The sequence below is a fragment of the Porites lutea genome, chromosome 10 (genome assembly GCF_958299795.1).
Source record: "Porites lutea chromosome 10, jaPorLute2.1, whole genome shotgun sequence".
In the NCBI taxonomy this organism is placed as follows: Eukaryota; Metazoa; Cnidaria; class Anthozoa; order Scleractinia; family Poritidae; genus Porites; species Porites lutea.
Genome location: NC_133210.1, coordinates 21,867,731 through 21,889,452, shown reverse-complemented (window position 1 = coordinate 21,889,452; position 21,722 = coordinate 21,867,731). Strand labels below are relative to the sequence as shown.

Here is a 21,722-nt window from a genome sequence, read left to right as displayed (position 1 = left end):
TTTTCAGATCATACCCGAACAGCAGATTTTTTCCGCTGAGTTGCTTTTTTTTTCGCTGTTCTTGCTATGTTTTTAGACAGGAGCTCGGCTATTTTTCATGGCTCTGACAAAGAAACTGTCCTAACCCAAAATCCTTCCCAGGGCTTCTCAGTTCGGCTATTTTCTGGCGTTAGCCTATGCTTTTCACGTCATTTTACCGCCTATTGTAAATGTCTTAGCGCGCGAAAAGCCAAACAACTTGACGCCACAACCATGTTTACATACTCTCATGCAAACACTCCTCTCGGCCAATCAGAGCGCGCGTACTATCTTAGTTATTTTATAATTAATAATAGTTAATACCAAATGACTCATTCAGCGCTCTATTTTTACACCTTTTTAAAACATCAAAGCATTACTGTAAACATCAGAGGCATTGTTGATAATTGAAGGAAGGGCCATTTGTCATTTAAATAGCAGCCCACTGATAATCTTGAAACGTGTCATTTCAGCTGCCGGCAAATGTCAAAAACCCCTGGAAGTCGTCTTTGTCCTCGACAGTTCTGAGAAGGTGGGCAAAGAAAACTGGGAAAAGATCATCAACGCTTCAATTAACATTGCGTCTCAATTCGATTATCTGTATACACAGTTTGCTGTGATTCAGTATCAGACCTACCCAGAAATTACCATCAAACTTAGTAAATTCACCGATGACAAACAGTTGGCAGATACCTTTAAGAAGTTATTCTTCAAAGCTGGCGGCAAGAGGACAGATCTTGCTCTCAACAAAACTCTTGACGTGTTTAAGTACGCAAAACCACGCAAGGCCAGTAAGGTATTTGACAATACAATTTTACCCGTGTTTATTGTCACATTAGGGACTTTAAGCAAGGACTACGGAGGCGTCTAGTATGGTGACCGGAAGTAATCTTTTCCCCGCGCTACCTGTCAATGCTTCAAGTAGCGAGTTTTAAGATACCACGACTGTGATGGCTTTGTAAACATCGCTTAAAAATTCAATTCACGTAATAAATTCACTCACTGATTATTATCAAAAATCGTAGACGCAAAACCACGCAAGGCCAGTAAGTTATTTGACAAAACAATTCAGCAATTCAGTTTACCCGTATTTATTGTCACATCAGGGACTTTAAGCAAGGACTACGGAGGCTATTATTCCAAGTGACTTACTTTCTCAAATGTAGGAGAACTCTCGCGGAACAGTGACCCACTTCCACAAAAAAGTGTGATACATATACAAAGTGTTCAAGTTTTGCTTGTGTTTTATTTGCCCTACACAGCAAATGCAAATATGGCGGACCTCTCGGCCTGCCAGGTTCTCGTTGCGCTAAAGAGAGGCTTGTGAGGCCTCAAGAGTTTTGTTTTGCTTGCGCTTCTTAGCGATTGATTCTATCGATATTGTTTGCTTTGATTTGTTACTTGCTCAAAGGAGATTTAACTCAAGCAGAAACGGAAGTTGATTATCTTCCCTTTGCCAAGGTTTTAACGAAGAAAGAAATGGACTCAAGGGATTCGGGCGCGGAGAATAGAAGCACTTTACTATCAGGGAGTTAAAAGAACCGGAAAGTGTGCTCTCTTCAGTTCGGAAGAGAAGACTCCCGAAACTATTTGAATGGGAGAATTATTGAGAGATTGTTCTGTATTAAGTGCGCCTTTTCCGTTCTCTTAACAGGAACGAGTGAATCCGCCGTCGCGACTTAACACTCCTTAAGAGCTCTCAGGGACACTCCCGTGCACGAAATGTTTACAATGAGGCCGAATGTTTTCATAGTCTTCACGATCCTGTGTTCAAGAGTTTTAGCAGTGTCACAAAAGTAGCAGTGTTTGGAAAACCGCTGTTAGTTTATCTCGAAACTCTTCGACAAGTTGCTAATTAAAAATATGCTCTTTACTACCAGAACCTTTTTCCTTCTTCTTACTTTCTTAGTTCGCAACAGTTCCTCTGTTAGTTTTTTTAGTACACTTTGATCGGAGGACTGTTCTCCAAACATGTCGCTTTCTTATGGTTCTTACATCGTTTCGTAGGCCAAACTCGTAGGATTATATTAACAGACGATTGTTATTGTTGTGTTTCATTCACACTCGTCACTGTTATATTTTAATGCAGCTGTTTCCAGCGTGAAATCTAAAAGATCTTAAAGTCGACAGCGGATACTCCCGTTTTCAAGAATGCTTACCTTTTGTTGGACAAATAGCAGATCATGCAAACATCATGGAACAGCACCATCTCTTGCGAAAATTACATTCATTCAAATACTTTCGTGTGTCCCCTTTTCTAAAGCAAGTGAAGTGAGCACACCTCTTTTTTCACTGTTACATGCGTCCCGATCGCCTCGCCGAATTACATCAGGTGAATTCTTAATTTTTTTGTGAAAAGATCTCGGGAAAGTTAAGGTAACTCCGGCTAGAATAATATCTCCTTTTGGAGGCGCTCAGGCACGCAACAACTTGAAGCAAACCATATCGATCGACTAAATCGCTAATATGTGCAGCCGTCAAAACAAAACTCGATCTTGAGGCCTCACTAGCCTCGCTTTTGCGCAACTACACTGTAGACCCGGGCCAGCCGAGAGTTCCGCCATGTTTGCATTCGGTGTATGCACACCACTTGGAAAAGGAGAAATATTTTGAATGAATATTGTTTTTTTAAGGTTTGTATCCTTATAACTTGTGGTCCCTCAGCGGATGTGTACTTTGATGCATCGAAGCCACCAGTAACAGGGGCTGACCTTCTGATGACACCGACGGACCAGCTACACAACTCTGAGGTAGCTGTGTATACAGTGGGCATTCAGGATGGTCTTTCAGCGGATGACAAAAAGACTCTTACCTCGCATTTGAATCTCATTGCAAGCAAGCCTTATGATGACCATGTCTTTGAAGTAGCAGACTATGCTACACTGGGTGATACGGCGTCAAAAGTAGCTAATAAATCGTGCATTGGTACGTGACGTTTTCGAGTCCAGGTTCTCCTCAAAATTTGCAGTAAGAGTAGCAACCATTAGATTATTGTTGTTTATTTAACTGCGAGGATCATTTCCACTTCCATGTCATTAGGCAATTAATGTGAAACAGAGAGAAACGAACAAACAAAACTTGACTGGAACTAAAAAAAAAATAAAATCGTTTGTATTACTTGGTCTAGAGAGTCAGGAAAAACTGATCATGCACGACGGATTTAACAAAACGGACGCCTGAATTATTAGACAATGCCTGATGATATTTAATCAACCTAATATTATTTAATTGAGCTTATAATAACTTCTAGGTAAAAAAGTGGTTTTCGTATGGTTGGAGGGTTAGGGTTTTGTAAGTTTTTTAATGGAGCTGTTATGAAATAAATGATCACAATCGGACACATAGAAACTTAAAACAACGTTACTTTTTTGCTTCCACAATTTGGATGGATTTGCGAGAAATTTATTAAGAATGCACTCACTGATTATTTCTCACCCCTATTTTAAAATAATCGTAGTCGCTAAAGGGTTGGTAAGTGTCTTTTTTCATTGTTTTTCTCTCAGTGAATGGAGGCTGGAGCACTTGGTCGCCCTGGTCTCAATGTAGCCATCCTTGTATGATAAAGATGCGAACAAGAGAATGTACTAACCCTCCTCCTGAGAATGGAGGTCTAAATTGCACTGGTACAAAGGTCGAACAATTTCCATGTGGTTCAGCCGTGGAATGCCAGAGTAAGGACACTATATACCCAATCTTACAGTATTTTTTTAAATGGGTGAAGCTTAATAGATATTTCTACCTGTTCATGAATTGAGCATACACTGTGTTCTTCACATTAATAGGGACTTTAAGATCCAACAACGCGACGGCAACGAGAACGTCACTTTTTCAGCCTTTATCTCGATTATTCCTACCGACTTACTTTGAAAAATGCAGGCGAACCCTTCTGAAGATAAATTCCAAGGGACCTTATCCAAGTTCAGAAGGAGAAATAAAATTTCGTTGTTGCTTGTTTGCGTTCTCCATAAAAGGCGAAATTAGGCATTTTCTTCACGTCGAAGACGCGCAGTAACGGCAAAGAAATGTACAAAAAACTGCGAGGCACGTGCAAACTTGTTGTTTGGCGTATTAAACCTTGTTGTTTTTTTGAAGTCCTCGTTGCCGTCTGGTTGTTGGATCTTAAAGTCCCTATTAGTCGAACGAATCAAGAAGCTTCATCTTGCGAATGTTTTTCGAATTAAAACTTTTTATTTGATTTGAATTTGAACTATTTTGAAACTTAAAAAATAGAACCAGAACCTTTAAAACCTTTTATTCCGTCTCGGCTTGTCAGCTTAGCAACCAAACTTTCTTAAAAAAAAATCATTCGTTGATATTCACTATCATCCGCAGCCAGGTAATAATCATAATGATATTTAATTTACTTCACTTACTCTCTTTTCGACTCTTTAGTTATAAACGATTAATTACCTCCTACAAATGGTAGATTTGATAAACTATATTGCAATAATTGTCCTATGTATTAAGTCTGAATACTGTCGCGTGCTTTATTCTTACCTTTTTATTTCTTTTTTCTTATGCACTTCTTAAACAGCAAGCCCAAAGCCGGGTAAGTTTAAAACCCTTTTGTTGCATAATAAGCCTTATCATCAGGCTAGTCAAAGTTATAACTCTGCCATGTTTGGAATGCGAGAGTAGTTTTTACATTTTCGACCTTTAAAACACGGTATTGACAATATTTTGAGTCAATTCTCAGGTAATAAAATGTATTTAGTGAATTCTTCACACAATTAAATTCACACAAACAAATATTTGAAAACGTAAACTAGTAAAACAGTGCCAATCAACATTAACCATGTAAATAACGTAATTTTATTTAAGGGGTCTTTTCTTGACATCGATAATTGTGGGTTAAACTTTTATACACGTTAAATACCACTTTGAAGAAACAACTTAAGGTAATTGTGAGTAACGTGCACGTTTAAATATTCATTAACTGACATTGGTAATACCTAAATAGCATGCTAACAAACTAACCATCTATTTTTTTTCTCCTCTGGCTCGTGAATTCATTAAACGGTAAGTTCTACGATCACTTATTCCAAATAAACCTTTAAAAAATTAAATATATTATGAACATTTGTTCATATACGTTCGCTGGCACGACTTGCAATTAAAAATTAAAATGTTCAAATGTATTCAATCTCCAAAGAGCTTCTTCCAATTATTGCTTTAACAGACAAGTTAATATCCCAGAGGTTACTTGTATAGTTAACATAATCAAAGGCGAAATAACGGTGATCGTTCTTCCTGGGCTTTAAACTCTTACTATAAATCTGTTTTAAAGAAAATCACGAGAAACCAACTATCTGACCAGACAGTTTATTATTTCATTGCACATTAAAGACACTCACCCACACATTGTTCTTGATATTTATTTATACATCATTTACTTATCTGTTAGCAGGTAAGTGAACTGATAATCTTTAGGGCGCTGATATCCAAAATTTGCTGTACGTTCTAAGCCAATAAAAAAACAGATACTGAGTTAAATTTGTAATGATAGAAAATAAATAAAATGTAGCCAAAATGAAATTTGGGACCTTTTCTGCTCACTTATGTGTGTTTAAGTGTAGACCTAGAGGCTCACGGATTGGCTGACAATAAAGAATCCCTGGATTCGTTTGTCAAAAAACTTTGCTTTACAATGTCTCTCTTCCTCTCCCGTCCCCATTTCTAGCGACCTTAAAAACTAGAGGTAGCCTTAAAGTAATAAGGTATTACAAAACGCTTTTTATGGCTACCCTGGTCGAATTATTAGCAAGGGAAAAGCACTATACGCTTCCATACCAGAGAAATTACTGCTATATTTGTACATAATATACTAGCCCGGGTATAGAGGGAGTTGCAGACACAACTTTACTAGTAAATAAAAGTTTTTTTGTGCGATGAGTCAGCCAAAGTCAAAGGTCTAAAGTGTTCGGAGTACGGAACACTTTTCACTGTGAGCGCTGACATTATATTTCGTTCTGATATGGTGTTTTCTTCTTAGTTTGAAGCGTAGAAAGTATGTGTTCTGTAATTGTCATTGTCAGCGCTGGGGATACAATTAATCGCACAATTAGGCAAGTGATCAAACCGATGAAAGATGTTTGTTGAGCAAAGCAATTTGCTTTCAAGAGGTGTTTGGACGTAAATATCAGTGTTCAAGGAGGTTTGCATGCGCTATTCGTATTGCCTTCATACATGTTTGATTAAAAATAATTAAAACTGCACAGTTTGTGAAATCTGAGTTTCTTTGTCAATTCTCTACTGATACAGAGACTTATTCCTCTAGGTTATCCCAAACCTACATCTGCTCCACAACAACAACTTGGAATAAATCAAAACCAACCACAACCTCAAACTCAACCACAACTACAACCACAACCACCTCTAAAACCTCCATCACAACCACAACCGCAACTTCAACCACAACTACAACAACCGCAACCTCAACCACAACTTCAACCACAACCACAACCTCAAACCCAACCACAACCACCACTACAACTACAACCTCAATCACAACCACAACCACAACCGCCATTAAAACCTCAATCACAACCACAACCTCAAACCAAACCACAACCACAACCACAACCGCCACTAAAACCTCAATCTCAACCTCAACCACAACCACAACCACAACCTCAACCTCAATCTCAATCTCAACCTCAACCTCAACCACAACCACAACCTCAACCTCAACCTCAATCTCAATCTCAACCTCAACCTCAACCACAACCACAACCACAACCTCAACCACAACCTCAACAATTACAACAACAAGTCCCCCCAAAGCAGACTGGAATTGTCGTTATTGGTGCGCCTGATCCAAAAAGTAAGACATTTATTTCATAAAGGGGAAGCTGTTTTGATAGGCAAGTAAAGTTTCAGTGGATGATCCCTTTTGTGTTTACGTATCATCGATTGTTACGACATTTGCTCAGCTATTTTAATTCTTAAAGCTTGAACTTTTTTTTTCTCAAGGAGATTTTTTGTGGCATGTATAAAGATAATTGCAGCGCCTCGGATGCGCCATCCTATTTTATAATTAGAAAATAATTCTTAGTTTTTGCGTCAGGTATGCGGCCAAGAAATCTCACCGAAATGTCAATTTTAAGAATGAGTCGTTTCAGTGAATTGAGTCGCAAGAAAATTATTTTTCTAGCCACACATTCACAGATTAAATTATATAATTATATAAATGTCTATTTTGACAGCGTGTGGAAACGGGTTAGAATTTGTTGAATTGAAGGATGCGCAGTTTGATGCTACAACATCGTACGCTGAAGGACCAAACGAAGCAGCTAAGGTTCAATCAAGAATTGATCACATGCCTTCAATGGGACAAGTCAATAATACTAAAGGGAGAGGTATCTATTTATCGATTTACTATATACAAATAATGTGATTTTCGGATCGGCTGTCAAGTATATTCTTTTTCCTGATAATACCTAATAATAAACAATTCACGAAGAGAAAACGTAGAAATCGTTCGCTATACTATCGATCATTGTAATCTGGTTTTAGAAGCTAGCTCAGCCATCTGCAGTGTTTCTTCCCATTCGCGGATACCTCTCCAAAAATTGCGGCTGCATGTTAATGTTTACATTTCGGATGCTGGAAACGCATCATTATTGTACTCTTAAAATCAAGTCGGGATTTTTCCAAGGGCATAGGTGGACTAGATATTCAGCAATAATTGGATGAGGCCAAGTATCTGAAGAACTGTGGACCTTCGGCCCCAGTGGATAGCGATCCAAGATCTGCATAAGACTTCAGAACAAACGAAAGCTTAATCCAATATTTGTTTTGTTATTCATTCAATATTAAAAGTGTTACCCAAATGGTCATCATTTGGCTGTTGTTCGGCAAATTCAGAATATAAAAAGTCGTTTAGACTGGAGATCATTCTTCTTTTTTTAGGTGGAAGTTCGACTATTTCTTTCTCACAACACGTGTGAAAATTTTCGCCATTTTTCCACAAGCTCTACTCTCTCTTTGTTCTCTCTGTTTCTCGGTTGCCATCCCTTTTCCTGGCGATAGCCCATACATTTGACGTCATTTTATTGAATTGATATCACAAACGTCTTTCAAATTTGGTCAAAGGTAGCTGGTTCTGAAGAATTAGCGGGGGGATTTGTGCCATCAGAATCGGAGAAATATTTTGAATTAACAATTAATGAACGAGGCTGAGTATCTTATGAAGAATTATGGAGATCGAGAAGGGTGTTATCCCTCGAGGCCGTAGGCCGAGGCAGATAACAGCCTCCTCGATCTCCATAATTCTTCATATGATACGAAAGCCGAATTCAATAATTGTTTTATTATTTATTCAAAACAATTCCTAGTTTTAAAACAAAGCTAAAACATGCTTACCTCCATCGATCCATCGATGTTAAGTTCATCTTCGATAGTGCACGTTTAGGGTTGTTCAGCTCCGCAAATATTCTCCAAATAGCAGATGTCGCCCTTCGAGTTGTGTTCTTGCTGTTCTTGCCATCGTTTTAGCTATAATTTCGTCTAGTTCTTACTCTTGAAACGAGTGAAATGCCCACCATTTTTTGTTTAAAAAGCCAAAACAACTCAACCTCGTCCCCAAGTCTTCTCGGTTAACGGTGCATTAACCTGCAAGAAGGCTGCACTTTTGACGTCATTGGTTCATTAAACACAAAATTCTTCCAAATTTGGTCATCAGTAGCTGGTTATGGTGAATTATGCGTGTGCTTTTAGCCAATCAGAATCGGGGTAATATTTTGAATCAATAATAATGAATAATAAAAACCTGTTCTCTTTTACAACAGGTGCATGGTGTGCTGACCACGCTAAAGCTGTCGCCAAAGACAAGAATCAGTACCTTCAGCTTGACCTAGGAGTACCATACCTAATTGGAATGGTGGAAACACAAGGCCAGTTCTATTATCCTAATTATGTGTCTAAGTTTGCACTTTCATTTAGTGACAATGGAATAACTTGGAAGGACTACGACAAGGTAAATATATGAGTTATTTAGTGTTGCTTTAAGTGATAGTAGAATCTGAATCTCAAACCTCACCAAAAAGCACTTATATCTGCAGCAGCGAAGGATAAACTGGAATCAATCAAGTTACCGGGTTAGTTACCAAGTTAGAGCGAATCCCTATACCCTATAAAAACTGATGCAGAAAATTATTTGAAATCTATTTAAAGTTCGCGCGCGTGCTGCAACGGTTATTTTTGTCTGCTGTTTCAGTGACCCGCGTAGTCTACTTTCACGAGGAGAACGTGACATATTTCGTCTCCAAACATTTGAAGTTTGACAGCCGTTACAGCAATTGGCGTGCCACAGGTTTAAGTTGTTGACATTTTTTTCATCAACGAGTTCTATTGGGATCAACCGTTTCAACCAAACCGGTTTAAGTTGATTAGGTTGAAGCTCTTGTCTAATCGTGTTTGGTTGAGACGTGGTTGTCACTGCGCGCGTATAGTCGGCGTTTCCAGTCTCTCTCGACTTCAGTCGCCTAGGTTGACAACATGATGGCGAAAAGCAGAATACGTGTAGTTGCTTCGCTTCTTCTTCATCAACTGGTGCAAAAAGGCATGTTTCTCCCCTGATGAAATAAAAAAACTTTACAAGTGTAATTTATAAGTGTAACTGTTTAAAGCAATGGCTACACTTGTAAATTACACTTGTAAAAGTTTTATTAAATCGACTTCCGATAACATGAGGAGGCCTTACATCGCGCGTTTCAGTCAAATTTTCAAAACATGCATCGTGTACGCCCGACACAATAAATCAAGAAAGTAAACCAGACAGAAAACCAATAAAATAATCAGCCTAACCTTAGAAACTGGTCCTAAAAGGCAGTAAACTAGGTCAGTAAAAGTGTGCATCAATTTTCAAAAACGCTAAAACGTCTAATATGAAACCGCCATTTATACATGGGCTATAGGAAACACGGGTTTCGACTGAATAAAGGTTTCATTTTAGTTAAATAAATTACTCACACTGAAGTAGCAGTTTGTCGTTTCTGGTCAATTCTACCAGTATATTTCTTGTAGAAAAGCCTGGAAATACGCTTTGTTTTGATTCAGAAGTCGAGTTATTGGTAACGGAGCGTCTTCGAATCCTCACAATGGGCGTTACGCGATGAAGCTAAGTTAAGCTGTGAGTTAAGTGTAGCCTATTGGTGGGAAACACTTTGATGGTTGGTAGGAGATTTGAGTTATTAACCAATTGCAGATCCGATAAAATTTGTGTTCAGTGGTAAAATCAAAGGAGCCTTTCCAGCCCCGAATAGAGCTAAAAATGTCACATCGTAAACCCACACGGGTTTGGACATGTTGAAAAAAGTTTTCACCAGTTCCAGACTAAAAACCACCGCTTGCATGAAACACGAAACTACTGGAAGAATAAAAGACATTCAAGGAGGGCAAGATTTCTTCTACTTTAATATCAAAGCTCAGCTTTTAATGTTTTTTTTATTGTTTTCGTGGCTACGATAAAAATATATCAAGATTTTTCCAAACATACCAAAGCCAAATAGTGTTTACGGTTATGTTCAGATGTTTTAAAACATCGTCTCTTATTCGCGCTTTAATTTTTGGAAATGGAATTATATGGACATTTTATCTGGTTTTTTTTTCTGGATTTCAAAAACTTCTACCTTAGCCTTGAAGTCTGAGAAATATTTTATATAGATAGATATACAGGAGGACATAATGAACGTATTTCTAAATTTACTTCATAATCTTCTTTTCAGCTCAACACGATTGATCGAGTTTGGTTCCTCCCAAGGAGGTTTTAGGAGGATCAACACCACGCGCTTCAAACCCGCGCCTCGGAATTCGAAGCGTACACTCGGTTGTCAAGACTTAACGAATGCCGATCGGAATAAACTGAAAAAAAGCTTGTTTACAGGCTTTTCTACAAGAGATTTACGGGAAGAATTAATCAGAAAAGACAAAAGACTACTTCATTATGAGTAATTCAAGACCCACCCCAACTTATTGAACCAAAATTTAACGTTTAGTCGAGACCCATGTTTCGTAGAGCCCATGGTTTATGGGACACTTTCCTCAGCAACAAATAAATAAACAAACTATCAAACCATCTTTGAACAGCAAAATGATCTTGATAGCGGCTGTATATTATGTTGTGGCAGCACTGAAAGAACACAACAGCAATGAAAGAACACACAAAGTGTAAAACTTAAAAGTAGACGTCGTTTACGTTGTCTGGTCAGTTTGAAGGAAACAAAGATCCTGGCTAAATTTATGAAAATTTATCTACGTGAAAATCTTTTTGTTTCTTACACAACTCTAGTGTCTAGAAGCCGTTTCTATCTGGAGCGCGACCAAAAGTATGACCAAGCTAAAAGCACATAGTACCTAAAACTGTATTTTTTAACTATTTTTTGTCGTAAGACAAACAAATGAAATTCAAGACCTTTACTGGAAAAACTCCATCGGCAAGCTGCATGTCTTTGATTCCCCATCCCCTCCCTTGCAGAGTTTACTTAGTCCTTCCCTGCCAGTCGGTATGGGTGGACGCGTACACTGACGACACAAGCAAATTTTCTCCCATTGACAGGTTTCCATTTTCTATAACAATGGATCTTCCGCTATGAAGAAAAGTTAACTTTCATTTGAATTACTTTGTGGTCTGAAATAAAACACTGATAGACATCTGCGTATGAAATGCTTTTTGCAGGTTCTGGTTGGTAACAATGATCAAAATACCCGTGTGGACAACTATCTCACTACTGCTGTCACCACGCGCTTTGTTCGATTTAAGCCTGTGGAGTCTTCAACAGATGATATCTGCATGAGAGTGGCAGTCTTCAAGTGTCGACGTAATGCAATTTGTTCCTCTAACTGTTAACCCGGAAAGAAATATTTCGCCTGTATTCAATTCTTTCAATAGAGGGTCTCAGAGGAATTGACCAGGGTAGTCGTAAATAGCAATTTTTAAATCATTAGGAGTAGCACAGAAGAGTGTTAGTAGGTATAAGAATAGTGCACCAGTTGAAATTTGTCTATGGAAAGTTTTAATCTGTAATGGTTTAGATCGTTAGTCAGGTTTAAAGGGGCCATGTCATGAGGATGTTGTTGTTTGAGGAAATTATTACTTAGTGCCTTTAACCATACACAAAATGTTCTTTGGCGGGGTATGAAGGAGGAGATATCAAACAAATTTCTTCAGGGATAATTGATCATAATAATTTTTTGGTGATTTTTTTAAGCAGCTATTAGACTACGAGTAGTCCCCCATTTTTCCTCAGGGATAGTAGAGCGAGCGAAACGCGAGGGCGCGTGAAAATCACCCCACGCGAGAAAAGGCGACACGCGGCGGGGAGAGAGAAAAATGAGGGACTACAGACAAAGCCCAAGCTTTTGAACTAATGCGTTGCTCTCACAACGCAAAACTGTGATTGGCCCTTCCATGGAAATCTGTCAGCATCTGTCAAAAACGCGCCAGCCGCTATCAACACTCAACATATCACAATTTACAGAACAAATAACAGCACAGAACAAATAACTAGAGTTGCTCTTGTTAAAGCAACTAAGCAGAAAGCCAACTCGGCAACTGATGAGGTTCGCGTGGAGAACCGAAACCATGGTCTTGCGTGATCACAAATTGGGAATAACAGAACAGTCGCAAGGCTGTTAAGCTAATTCAAAAGTTATCACCAAGGGATGAACTATGTGCTCCAGTCTAAAGACTCACATTATCTCCAGAAAAACAAGCGGCTGTTACAATTCATGAGCAGTCATGACTGAGTCACATCGCAATTCTCCATAGTTAATGTAGGTTTAGTTTAAGCTGCAATCCATTCTTCGAGATTTGGATATCACTATCCGTCCTGCTGAAAACGCTAACGAGCTTGGCCCAGCGTGACAAAACATTGCAGGAAACCGTCACATTCACGGTTAAAAAGAAAATCGCTTAAAATTATTCAGATCCAGGAGGCAATCGCCGGAGAAATTAAACAACCCAAAACCCTTATTTAGCCGCATTGAAGAGCTTTACTTTTCAAAAGAGGTCAAAGAAAATGCTCTTGCATCAGAGGGCAAATCATGCCGACCATAGACAATAACCGCAGAAAATTAATACGCGTGTCACGACCTCTCAGTATGAAATAAGCGGCAAAAATCGCATTTGCTCAGTCGAAACGTTTTCCTCCAGAGCATAATCTACCCGTCAGAGAAAAAAATTCATTGGAATAAGCACCATTTTGGCATGAGTAAAAGTCGTGTGTTGCCTACACTATCAAGTTTTTCCCGCGAAACAGCCGTGAAGAAAATTAGTATCTGGGTTTTCTTTTGCTTGCAATAAACATCCCCCGCAGTTTACCGATGACAAGAGCAATGACAGCTCAATAAGGGAAGGGATGCCATTGGATGCGCTTAATTGATTTGGAAGGGGATACGAACTTCACACTCCAAAGTCAGTCGACCGTGAAGGGTCAAAAGCTTGGGCTTTGTCTGTAGTCCCTCATTTTTCTCTCTCCCCGCCGCGTGTCGCCTTTTCTCGCGTGGGTGATTTTCACGCGCGCTCGCGTTTCGCTCGCTCTACTATCCCTGAGGAAAAATGGGGGACTACTCGTAGTCTAAGCAGCTATTAAAATTTGAAAAAGTTGGCCCCTCAATCCATGTCCATTCCTTGCCATTCGTTGCAACAGATGATAGGAGACTGTTTCAATGCCTAAATATAGTCTTATATAAAAATACTGAAAATTTATTTTTAAAATTCAGGTTATGCGAAAAAAGTTTTAGCCTTCTAAAAAGATAGCAAATGGCGTCATGATATAGCCCCTTTAAATGTGATTCTTAAGCTTATGGTCTTTTTCTAATGGTTATTTTTCATCCTGGAAAGTTCGTTAGCGACATAAATGTGGTTAATAACAATGAGAATAATGTCTTAAAATTCTCACACAATTAACATAAATTTTCACCATTACAGAAACCGTTAACTTAAGCTACCACTGCCACCAGTGAGACCTTCTTTATAGAAACCCTCATCATCATTCCACCACTTTTACGCGATTACACGTTTACGTCTGGGATCTTTGAAACCATTCATGATAGTTGAATCATTCGGTAAGCTGTATCACCGATAAACAAAATACACAGGCTAACGTATCTGTTAAACTCACATTTAACAATTATTGTATTCGGCTTTGCATCATCTAAAGAATTATGGAGATCGAGGAGGGTGTTATCCGTCGAGGCCGTAGTGCATGTTAATCGGCAAGTTTAGGAGATAAAGGGTTGTCCAGCTCCACAAATATTCTCTTAATTTTAATTAATGCCGTCCGTCTAGTTGTCTTCTCGCTCTTCTTGCTATGTTTTTAGCCAAGAGTTCGCCTATTTTTTCCTCGTGAAACGAGTGAAATGTTCCGTCATTTCTCTACTCTACTCAGTACAAAAACAACTCAACCTCGTCCTCAGGTCTTCTCGGTTAAGTGTTCAACAATCTGGCAATTTTCCTGCACTATTGACGTCATTTTTCACACATCGCAAAATTCTTCCAAATTTAGTCGACAACAGCTAGTTGTGATGAATTATGCGTGGGATTTTAGCCAATCAGAAGCGAAGAAATATTATGAATGTCAGTAATGATTACAATAATACGCTACCCACAATCAATATGCTAAGCGGATTTCACGATGGATCTGACTAACCTCAAAGGTAATTCAATCATTCCACTATCAGAAGCAATTTTTCTTGGATTTTGGATCCGCAATATTTCAGAAAGAACTTGGCTGTGTCTTCTCGATTATCATATAAAAGGTTAGAAGCCCTGTCCTTTCAGTTGCCAATGCCCGCTTGTTAGTGCTCGGAATAGTTATTTTCTATCTGTACTTCGCTTAATTTGCCCAGTCTTCTGCATGCAGTATCACATTTTACGCTGTTCCTTCGCGTCTCGAAATGAGTCGTTAGCCCCGCGATGTTTTAGTTATGAATAGTCTTCCTTCTGCACTGAAAACCGTTCTCACTCTGATTTTGTATCAATGTATTGCGGACCATATAGTCTATTACCCTCGCATTTGATACGTTTTTTCTCCCTTTAATTTACGGTAAAATGACGCAATAGTACAATGATTTTGATAGAAGATTTCAAGTGTTGTTTAGAAAGTTTGTCTCTGAAGTTTTACCGCCGCCCAAACTATTTGGCCATTTCTTGTTTAATTCTTGTGAAATTCAATTTCCTTAACTTTTTTCTTATTGCTTAAAACTTTTTTGTCCCGTGCAAAAACGAGTCATTTGCATTTTTATTTGTCCAATGAAGTAATTTCTTGAAGGCGTTTTCACAGTGATGCGTAATAATAATCATAATTCGGTAGAATGCGAACTTATTTCACTGCCTTTTTCATTTCAGTAAGCATATCACAATTCTTACTAACGATACTGAATTATCCAACAAAACACCATATCAAAGTTACGGTCAGGAAAAATAAAAAAAAACTTACTACACTGTAAGTTTATCTTCTTTAACGTTGTAGAAGTTAGTCTCATTTACTGCATGTATGACCTTGGTTGATACAACAAGAACATTTTACCCCCAGAGACGTGACGGGCTCAGTGTTTTGAATTTCGAAATTCAATTAGTTCAAATGCATTTTCATAGAGTTCCAGTCCAGTGCATGTTTCATTTATGATTGCTTATTACATTTGTCGGTGGTACAGCCTTAGCCTCTTGTTTTAATAACTTTCTTATTTTGGAGAAACCATAATTACGGTAGCTAAAGTCGTTTTTGGTTGGTTGTTTGTTATCTTACAGCTGCAAATCTTGTTCCGACGAAAGACGAGCCTGAAGACGGTACGGTACACCTATTCTAATAGTAACAGCATATAGCCTTTATCTACTGAAAACGCAGTAAAGAAGAGTGACTTATATGTCCATTAGCGCCAAAATAGTAGTATAGTATCAGTAACTATAAAACATGTGGATGCGAATAACAGAAACTATCAGGGGTGATGTTATGGTTTTATTTTCAAACGCGCCTAACATTTCAGAAGATTGCAATTTCTTGTGGTGCGTGGGTACATGGGAAATTGGAGAAATTTAAAACACTTAATTTGTACAACCGAATTTATCACGTAACTCAGAAACTTTGCATACACAGTAAGCAAGTCATCCCCACGTGAATAGAAAGGTTGAATTTTGGCTGATCGGTCGATCATTGTTTTCGTTTGAATATAAGGGACTGTCACCTAACGGCTTGCGGTAAATTTTCCTCATATTCTCTGTCAATTGAAGCGAAAGACGTATCGTTTCTTGCCTTTAATTAACTGTATTATTTCCCTTTCTTAGCCTGGGCAGATAAATGGGCAAACGCAACACGCAAGTCTAAAATTGAAAAAGCCATTAAATTCAAGAGCCACTTGATAGGTGAGTCTTTTTTTTAGAAGCGTTTGGTTACCAGCAGGCACCAAACTGTAGAGATCTACTGTAAACTTCAGCTCATAAGCCCTTGGCTTATACAACTTCTTTAGGGGTTTAAGGAGGGCTTATAAACTGGGGGGGGGGGGGGGTGGGGAGGTATTTCCGGGCGGCTTATGACCGGACTGAAATAGCGTTTCAAAACAAACTGCACAACAGAGCTGATCAATTTGAATCCACCAAGCGGACGTTTGCAGTGTTTCAGAAGTTATCAACAACGCGCGTCTGATTCTTATAGATAATGGAATATAGAGGGGCATTAATCAATCTAATTGGGTAGCTAAAACTGTTTTAAATGTTTCACCCCTGTAAGGCAACGTAATCCCGGTATTAAATTAATTATATTCATTTGTTGCACGGCGGGACCCGGTTATATGGACACGCTTGGACGCTTTAAAGAATAGAGTCCTTATTCAGTATTATTACTATTAATTATTATTATCCAAAAGAGACATCGCATACACATATTTAATATCTAACCGTATCTTTCAACGGAGAGCTCTGCTCGTTCAAATCGTTTTGCACTAAAAATCATGGTAGCTAAATAGTTTTTTTTTAGATAAAAAAAATGCCATAATGTGTGACTTTGTTTTAGACTTTCGGGCCACGCGAAAGAGTCTCTGTTGACCATAGCATTAATCTGCTTCCGTATTAAGCGTGTACATTTAAGAGAAATTGACTTGCAGCATTTCTTTGGAACAAAGAAAACTCTCCATCAAGAGGGACTCATTGCGGGGTGGGGGAGTGGGAGAGGGGAATTTTACGAGGGAATATTGTTCGGTAGGATTCTATTTGTGCTGTTTTTTTCTCTTCTAATTGATAATATACTGATGTTTGATGTTCATTACTATAAATTCAATTTTTCATTTCTTTGCAGCTAATCGCGACGAGAAACACTAATTAACATGAACAATGGATTCACTATGGGCTTTGCTAAGAACCATCGTCACTTTTGCATGCTTCTGTTATGGAGAAATGTCATTGAGATGTTGATAAAGTACATGAAGGTTCATTGCGGCTCACTATCTAACATATTCTGGGAATAGAAACTTGCGGAATTCATCTGTTGTTACAACTAAATACACCTTGACTGAGGCGTAAGACTGTATTTGTCTAAACCTTTGCAATATGTTTGGAGTCTAAATGCTTTGTCACCACCACAGCAGCTGAAATTCGGGTCTATAGAGACCTTTCTGTTTTAAACCTTAACAAGGCTAAACATCACTGAAAATTGATACAAATCTCATTTCACATGTTCGTTCTATTTCTCCACTGAAGAACAGTGAAATCCTGGCCGAAACAGTAAACTATCGTATATGAATACTATGGACAGTAATGAATACTATAGAGAGAGTATGGTCATTAAACTCTACAGGTTAGTTATTTAAACGTTTAAGTCTAAGTTAGGCCTCGGTTTAGCAAATCATTTGACCTAAAATATCTTCCTTAGTGGGTAATTTTAAGAAAATAAGTGCTTTTCTAGACTGTGCCTTATGATTTCATAAAACTTTTCTTGATAAATGTTGGTAAGATAAAAGCGTTGGGTAAACTGAAAATGGCTTAGAACGCGGTTTTGTTAAACATTGACTAAACTCCGTTCAAATATTAAACTGGCCCTATACGTTTTTCGAATTTTCACTCCTACACTAATATGCGCTTCCTACAGTCTTGTTACTCAAAGGAGTTGCTGAAAAGAATTACTGCTAAGAGGTTATGTTCTGATTAGTAGATCGTCCAGAAAGAGCTGATTGGAACTAGACACACGTTTTGCGATGAAGCTCCTATACCGCTACTTGATTCACGCAAGGTTTTTGCTATTTCATAAGACCAACTTTACCTTTCACGGTAGGCATATGTGACATAAAAAACCCGACCTTTATCCATCTTTTATAGGTTTTAACACAATTCACTTGAAATTTCGCAAAAATATAGAAATCACCATTCCAAAAACACGTATGTTTTCGTTTTTCAGATTTTGGCATTTTTGGCGGGTAAATGACGTCACAGAGTTCCCGCCAAATTTTGTTTTTGTAATATGGGATATCTAATGATGGTTTCTGAAAGAATTCACCACAAGGATGTCAAAGGTGAAAAAATTTTTGAAATATACCTATCCATTCAAAAGATATAGCGTTTTGAAAGTTCAGTTTTCCGCCATTTTGTTACTAAAAATAGCACAAAATGGCGGGAAATAGAAATTCAAAAACGCTATATCTTTTGAGTGGATAGGCATATTTCAAAATTTTTTCACTTTTGACATCCCTGTGGTCAGAGACCATCATTAGATATCCCATAATACTAAAAAAAAAATTGGTGGGAACTTTGTGACGTCATTTTCCCGTAAAAATGCCAAAATGTGAAAAACAAAAAACATACGTTTTTTTGGAATGGCCAGTTCTATAGGGTTGCAAAATTTCAAGTGAATTGCGTTAAAACTAAAAAAAATGGATAAAGGTCAGCGGCGTTTTTGATGTCACATATGCCTACCGTGAAAATTTGAATCACGGGTTTTCTCATCATTCTACGCCGCGTAGACAAAGTTTTGAATGGTGTTTCATTATGCGTCACAGTTATACCTGAGCAGAAGAAACTAAACAGATGAACTCAGACTCTTACATTGATTTTTTGATGACTGATTTTCCTGAAAGAAAGGCACTTACTGTACCTTTCCTTTGATTTCAAAACAACTTCCCACTGATCTTATAAAGTTTTTTTACAGTCTAAAGTGCAGTTAATCATGATTTACATTCAAAGGATTGAAATCAATAAAACAATGGTTTTAATAATTTCACTTTCTAAGTGTATTAAAGCCAGTCTTCAGTCAAGTAATTCTTCCCTCTTCTTTATTAAAATTAGATAATCAGTTTTATATATGTATATTATCAGAGGAAAATTGGAATTCACGTCTGACGATATTCTCAGTACTATAATCTTAACTGAGATTCCCTTTGTTTCCCCGGACAAAAAAACGTTACTCCAAATAAAGGTTAAGTGACGCCGAAGAGTATCCTCTTGCACAAAGGCGTAATATCAATAGCTATCCATTCCTCGTTAGCTGACAATGAATGATCAAAGTATAGGAATTATTGACCATGTATGAGTATGTAAGGCTATGTAGGCTGATGTAGGATCATGTAGGGTTATTTAGGGCTGTGTAAGGCTATGTAGGGCTTTGTACGACTCTGACAGTGTAGTATAGAACTACGAACAGTTATATTGCATATTAAATAACGTAAAACCACACCAAGTACCTACCTTTCGACCCCTGTTAATTGACCCTGCCTTGGACGGTGTATATCACCATAGACAAAACAATGACAGTGTATTTTTGTTCGTCTGACGATTCACATTGGATTTATACAGTGACGACATGACCAACACGCACAATATGGTCATGCCATTTTGGTCAGAGGATAACAATGTTTAACAATCGTCAAATCACCGTAATTTGGATGTTAACAGGAGCCCATTTGATGTGCTCCTGGTGCTGTGGTATAACTTAAGCCGATGCAATTTTTTCCGATCTGTATACATTGGAAGTCTCCGTCCTTTATACGTTTGCTGATAAGCCCAGGAAACTTCTCGCATAGTTACCGGATAGTTTACCGGAGCTCCGTATCATACAATAATTGATTTAATACGTGTTATAAGAACAAGAATTATGGCTAAGAGGAAGTTGAATATCATTTTTTCGGGCGAGGTAAGATGCTTGTTCTCCAAATTTGTCCATTTTTTATCCACAAGATATACATGTTATTATGTAAATCAAGTTATTCTTATGCTAACTAGTATTTTTCAGGAACAATTTCCATAACAAAGCAAAGAAGGTTTGTATCAAAACAAGGTCACCCTCACCCTCACTTCCATCCATAACTGCAAAATGGCCTATTATCTCACTGTTTTAGAATACAGGGTGTCCCAAAAGTTCGTTCCTCTTCTTTATAAGTCTGTATTTCAGTACGATTGGACTTGGTAAGCAAATCATTTAAACGAAAGGTGTGTCGTGCCATCTTTTGACTCGAATATTCGATTTGTGTATTTCCGCGCCAAAGGTGCGCGTGCGCGAGTATATTTTCCAACCTCTTTTCTTGTATTTTATAGCCCGAATTGCTCGAACTCCTTCCTTGTTTTCTGTGAATATCAAAAAAGATAAACGCCCTTAACGCAAAAACGTTCAGCTACCTAAGAGCATAAGCATGTATACTTCGATTTACTGGCTTATCTGCTAATATAGAAACTGCTAAAAAGCTGGAATTGGGTGGTAAAATGATCATGGAGAAATGAAGGTTTTAAAAGCAAGAAACGAGGGGGAAGACCAAGTCCTGACTAAGGCAGGTGAAATAATTTTAGAGAAGGCTAGATACAAAATAGGAGACTCCACGAGGAAGCTGTCACATAGTTAGTCCAGAAAGGGCCATGAAAAGCTGTTTAAAAGAGGCCCCTGAGATAGCCAAAAAAAAAAAAAAACGCTTTGCTTAGTCTGCCAAGAAACGCCCGGCTCGTCTCAAATTTGTAAAGAAGTACAAAAGCCTTGCTATGGAAGGGGGCTGGGATGATTATCTTTTCTCGATGAATGCCCAAAATATAATTTTTTCAGTAAATATTCAGCACTATCCACCTCCACTGCGGTGAATAATTGTTATCTACCTTATGAACAACTGGCGCCAGATCAGTTAAAGCGTTAAAAATCCGTGCCGGTGTCCCCCCTCTGGGCTTTGCAATATGTAACTACGCCTGCTTCTTAGACGCAGATGAGACTCTTTGAACGTCCCCTTGAATGTTCTTAGTAAATATTTCCTAAAGTGACATTTTCATGAACACCGTCCAAGTTAGAATTTTCGATTTCTGTGGTTTCTGGAAACTAAAATTGCGAAAGTTTGAGTTTGTCGATGGTTGGAAAAATGTCAAATAACAACCATACAAGAGTTGTCTAAAAAAAATTCATTACCTATCGAATCTTATCTGTAATAAGTCTCCTACGTCAATCAGTTATTTCCTTCAGTTACGTACTGAATTTTGCTCGTGGGAAATCATTCATTACGACTCAGATCGAGTTCTTAAGATTAACAAGGTCCTTTAGGGACAAATAACAACATTAACCTGTTAGAATTGTTTTGAGCAGGTTTTGAAAAATTGGCTTAAAAAAAAAACACTTTGGAAAAGATACAAAACCATGAAAATATTACTGTGAACAAAACTGAAACTATAAAATTATTACTGTTTTCGGCTCGACTAGATTTTTTAAAACACGCTTTTAACGGCTTGCTTAAACCCCCTAATTAGGCTTGTT

At 38.1% G+C, this 21,722-nt stretch overlaps 1 protein-coding gene across 2 annotated transcripts in view; it reads left to right on the top strand.

Moving 5' to 3' along the window:
• Positions 1-18,057, top strand: part of LOC140950613 (uncharacterized) — a 22,008-nt gene extending 3,951 nt beyond the window's left edge. For both annotated transcript variants that reach the window (XM_073399854.1, XM_073399853.1), the window contains 11 exons: positions 492-814; positions 2,652-2,943; positions 3,522-3,689; positions 4,553-4,567; positions 6,296-6,841; positions 7,224-7,376; positions 8,808-8,995; positions 11,696-11,837; positions 15,770-15,808; positions 16,304-16,381; positions 17,310-18,057. In XM_073399854.1, the coding sequence (XP_073255955.1) occupies positions 492-814; positions 2,652-2,943; positions 3,522-3,689; positions 4,553-4,567; positions 6,296-6,841; positions 7,224-7,376; positions 8,808-8,995; positions 11,696-11,837; positions 15,770-15,808; positions 16,304-16,381; positions 17,310-17,332 (1,967 nt within the window). In that variant the 3' untranslated portion in view covers positions 17,333-18,057. The remainder of the gene's footprint in view (positions 1-491; positions 815-2,651; positions 2,944-3,521; positions 3,690-4,552; positions 4,568-6,295; positions 6,842-7,223; positions 7,377-8,807; positions 8,996-11,695; positions 11,838-15,769; positions 15,809-16,303; positions 16,382-17,309) is intronic.
• Positions 18,058-21,722: the final 3,665 nt, after the last annotated feature.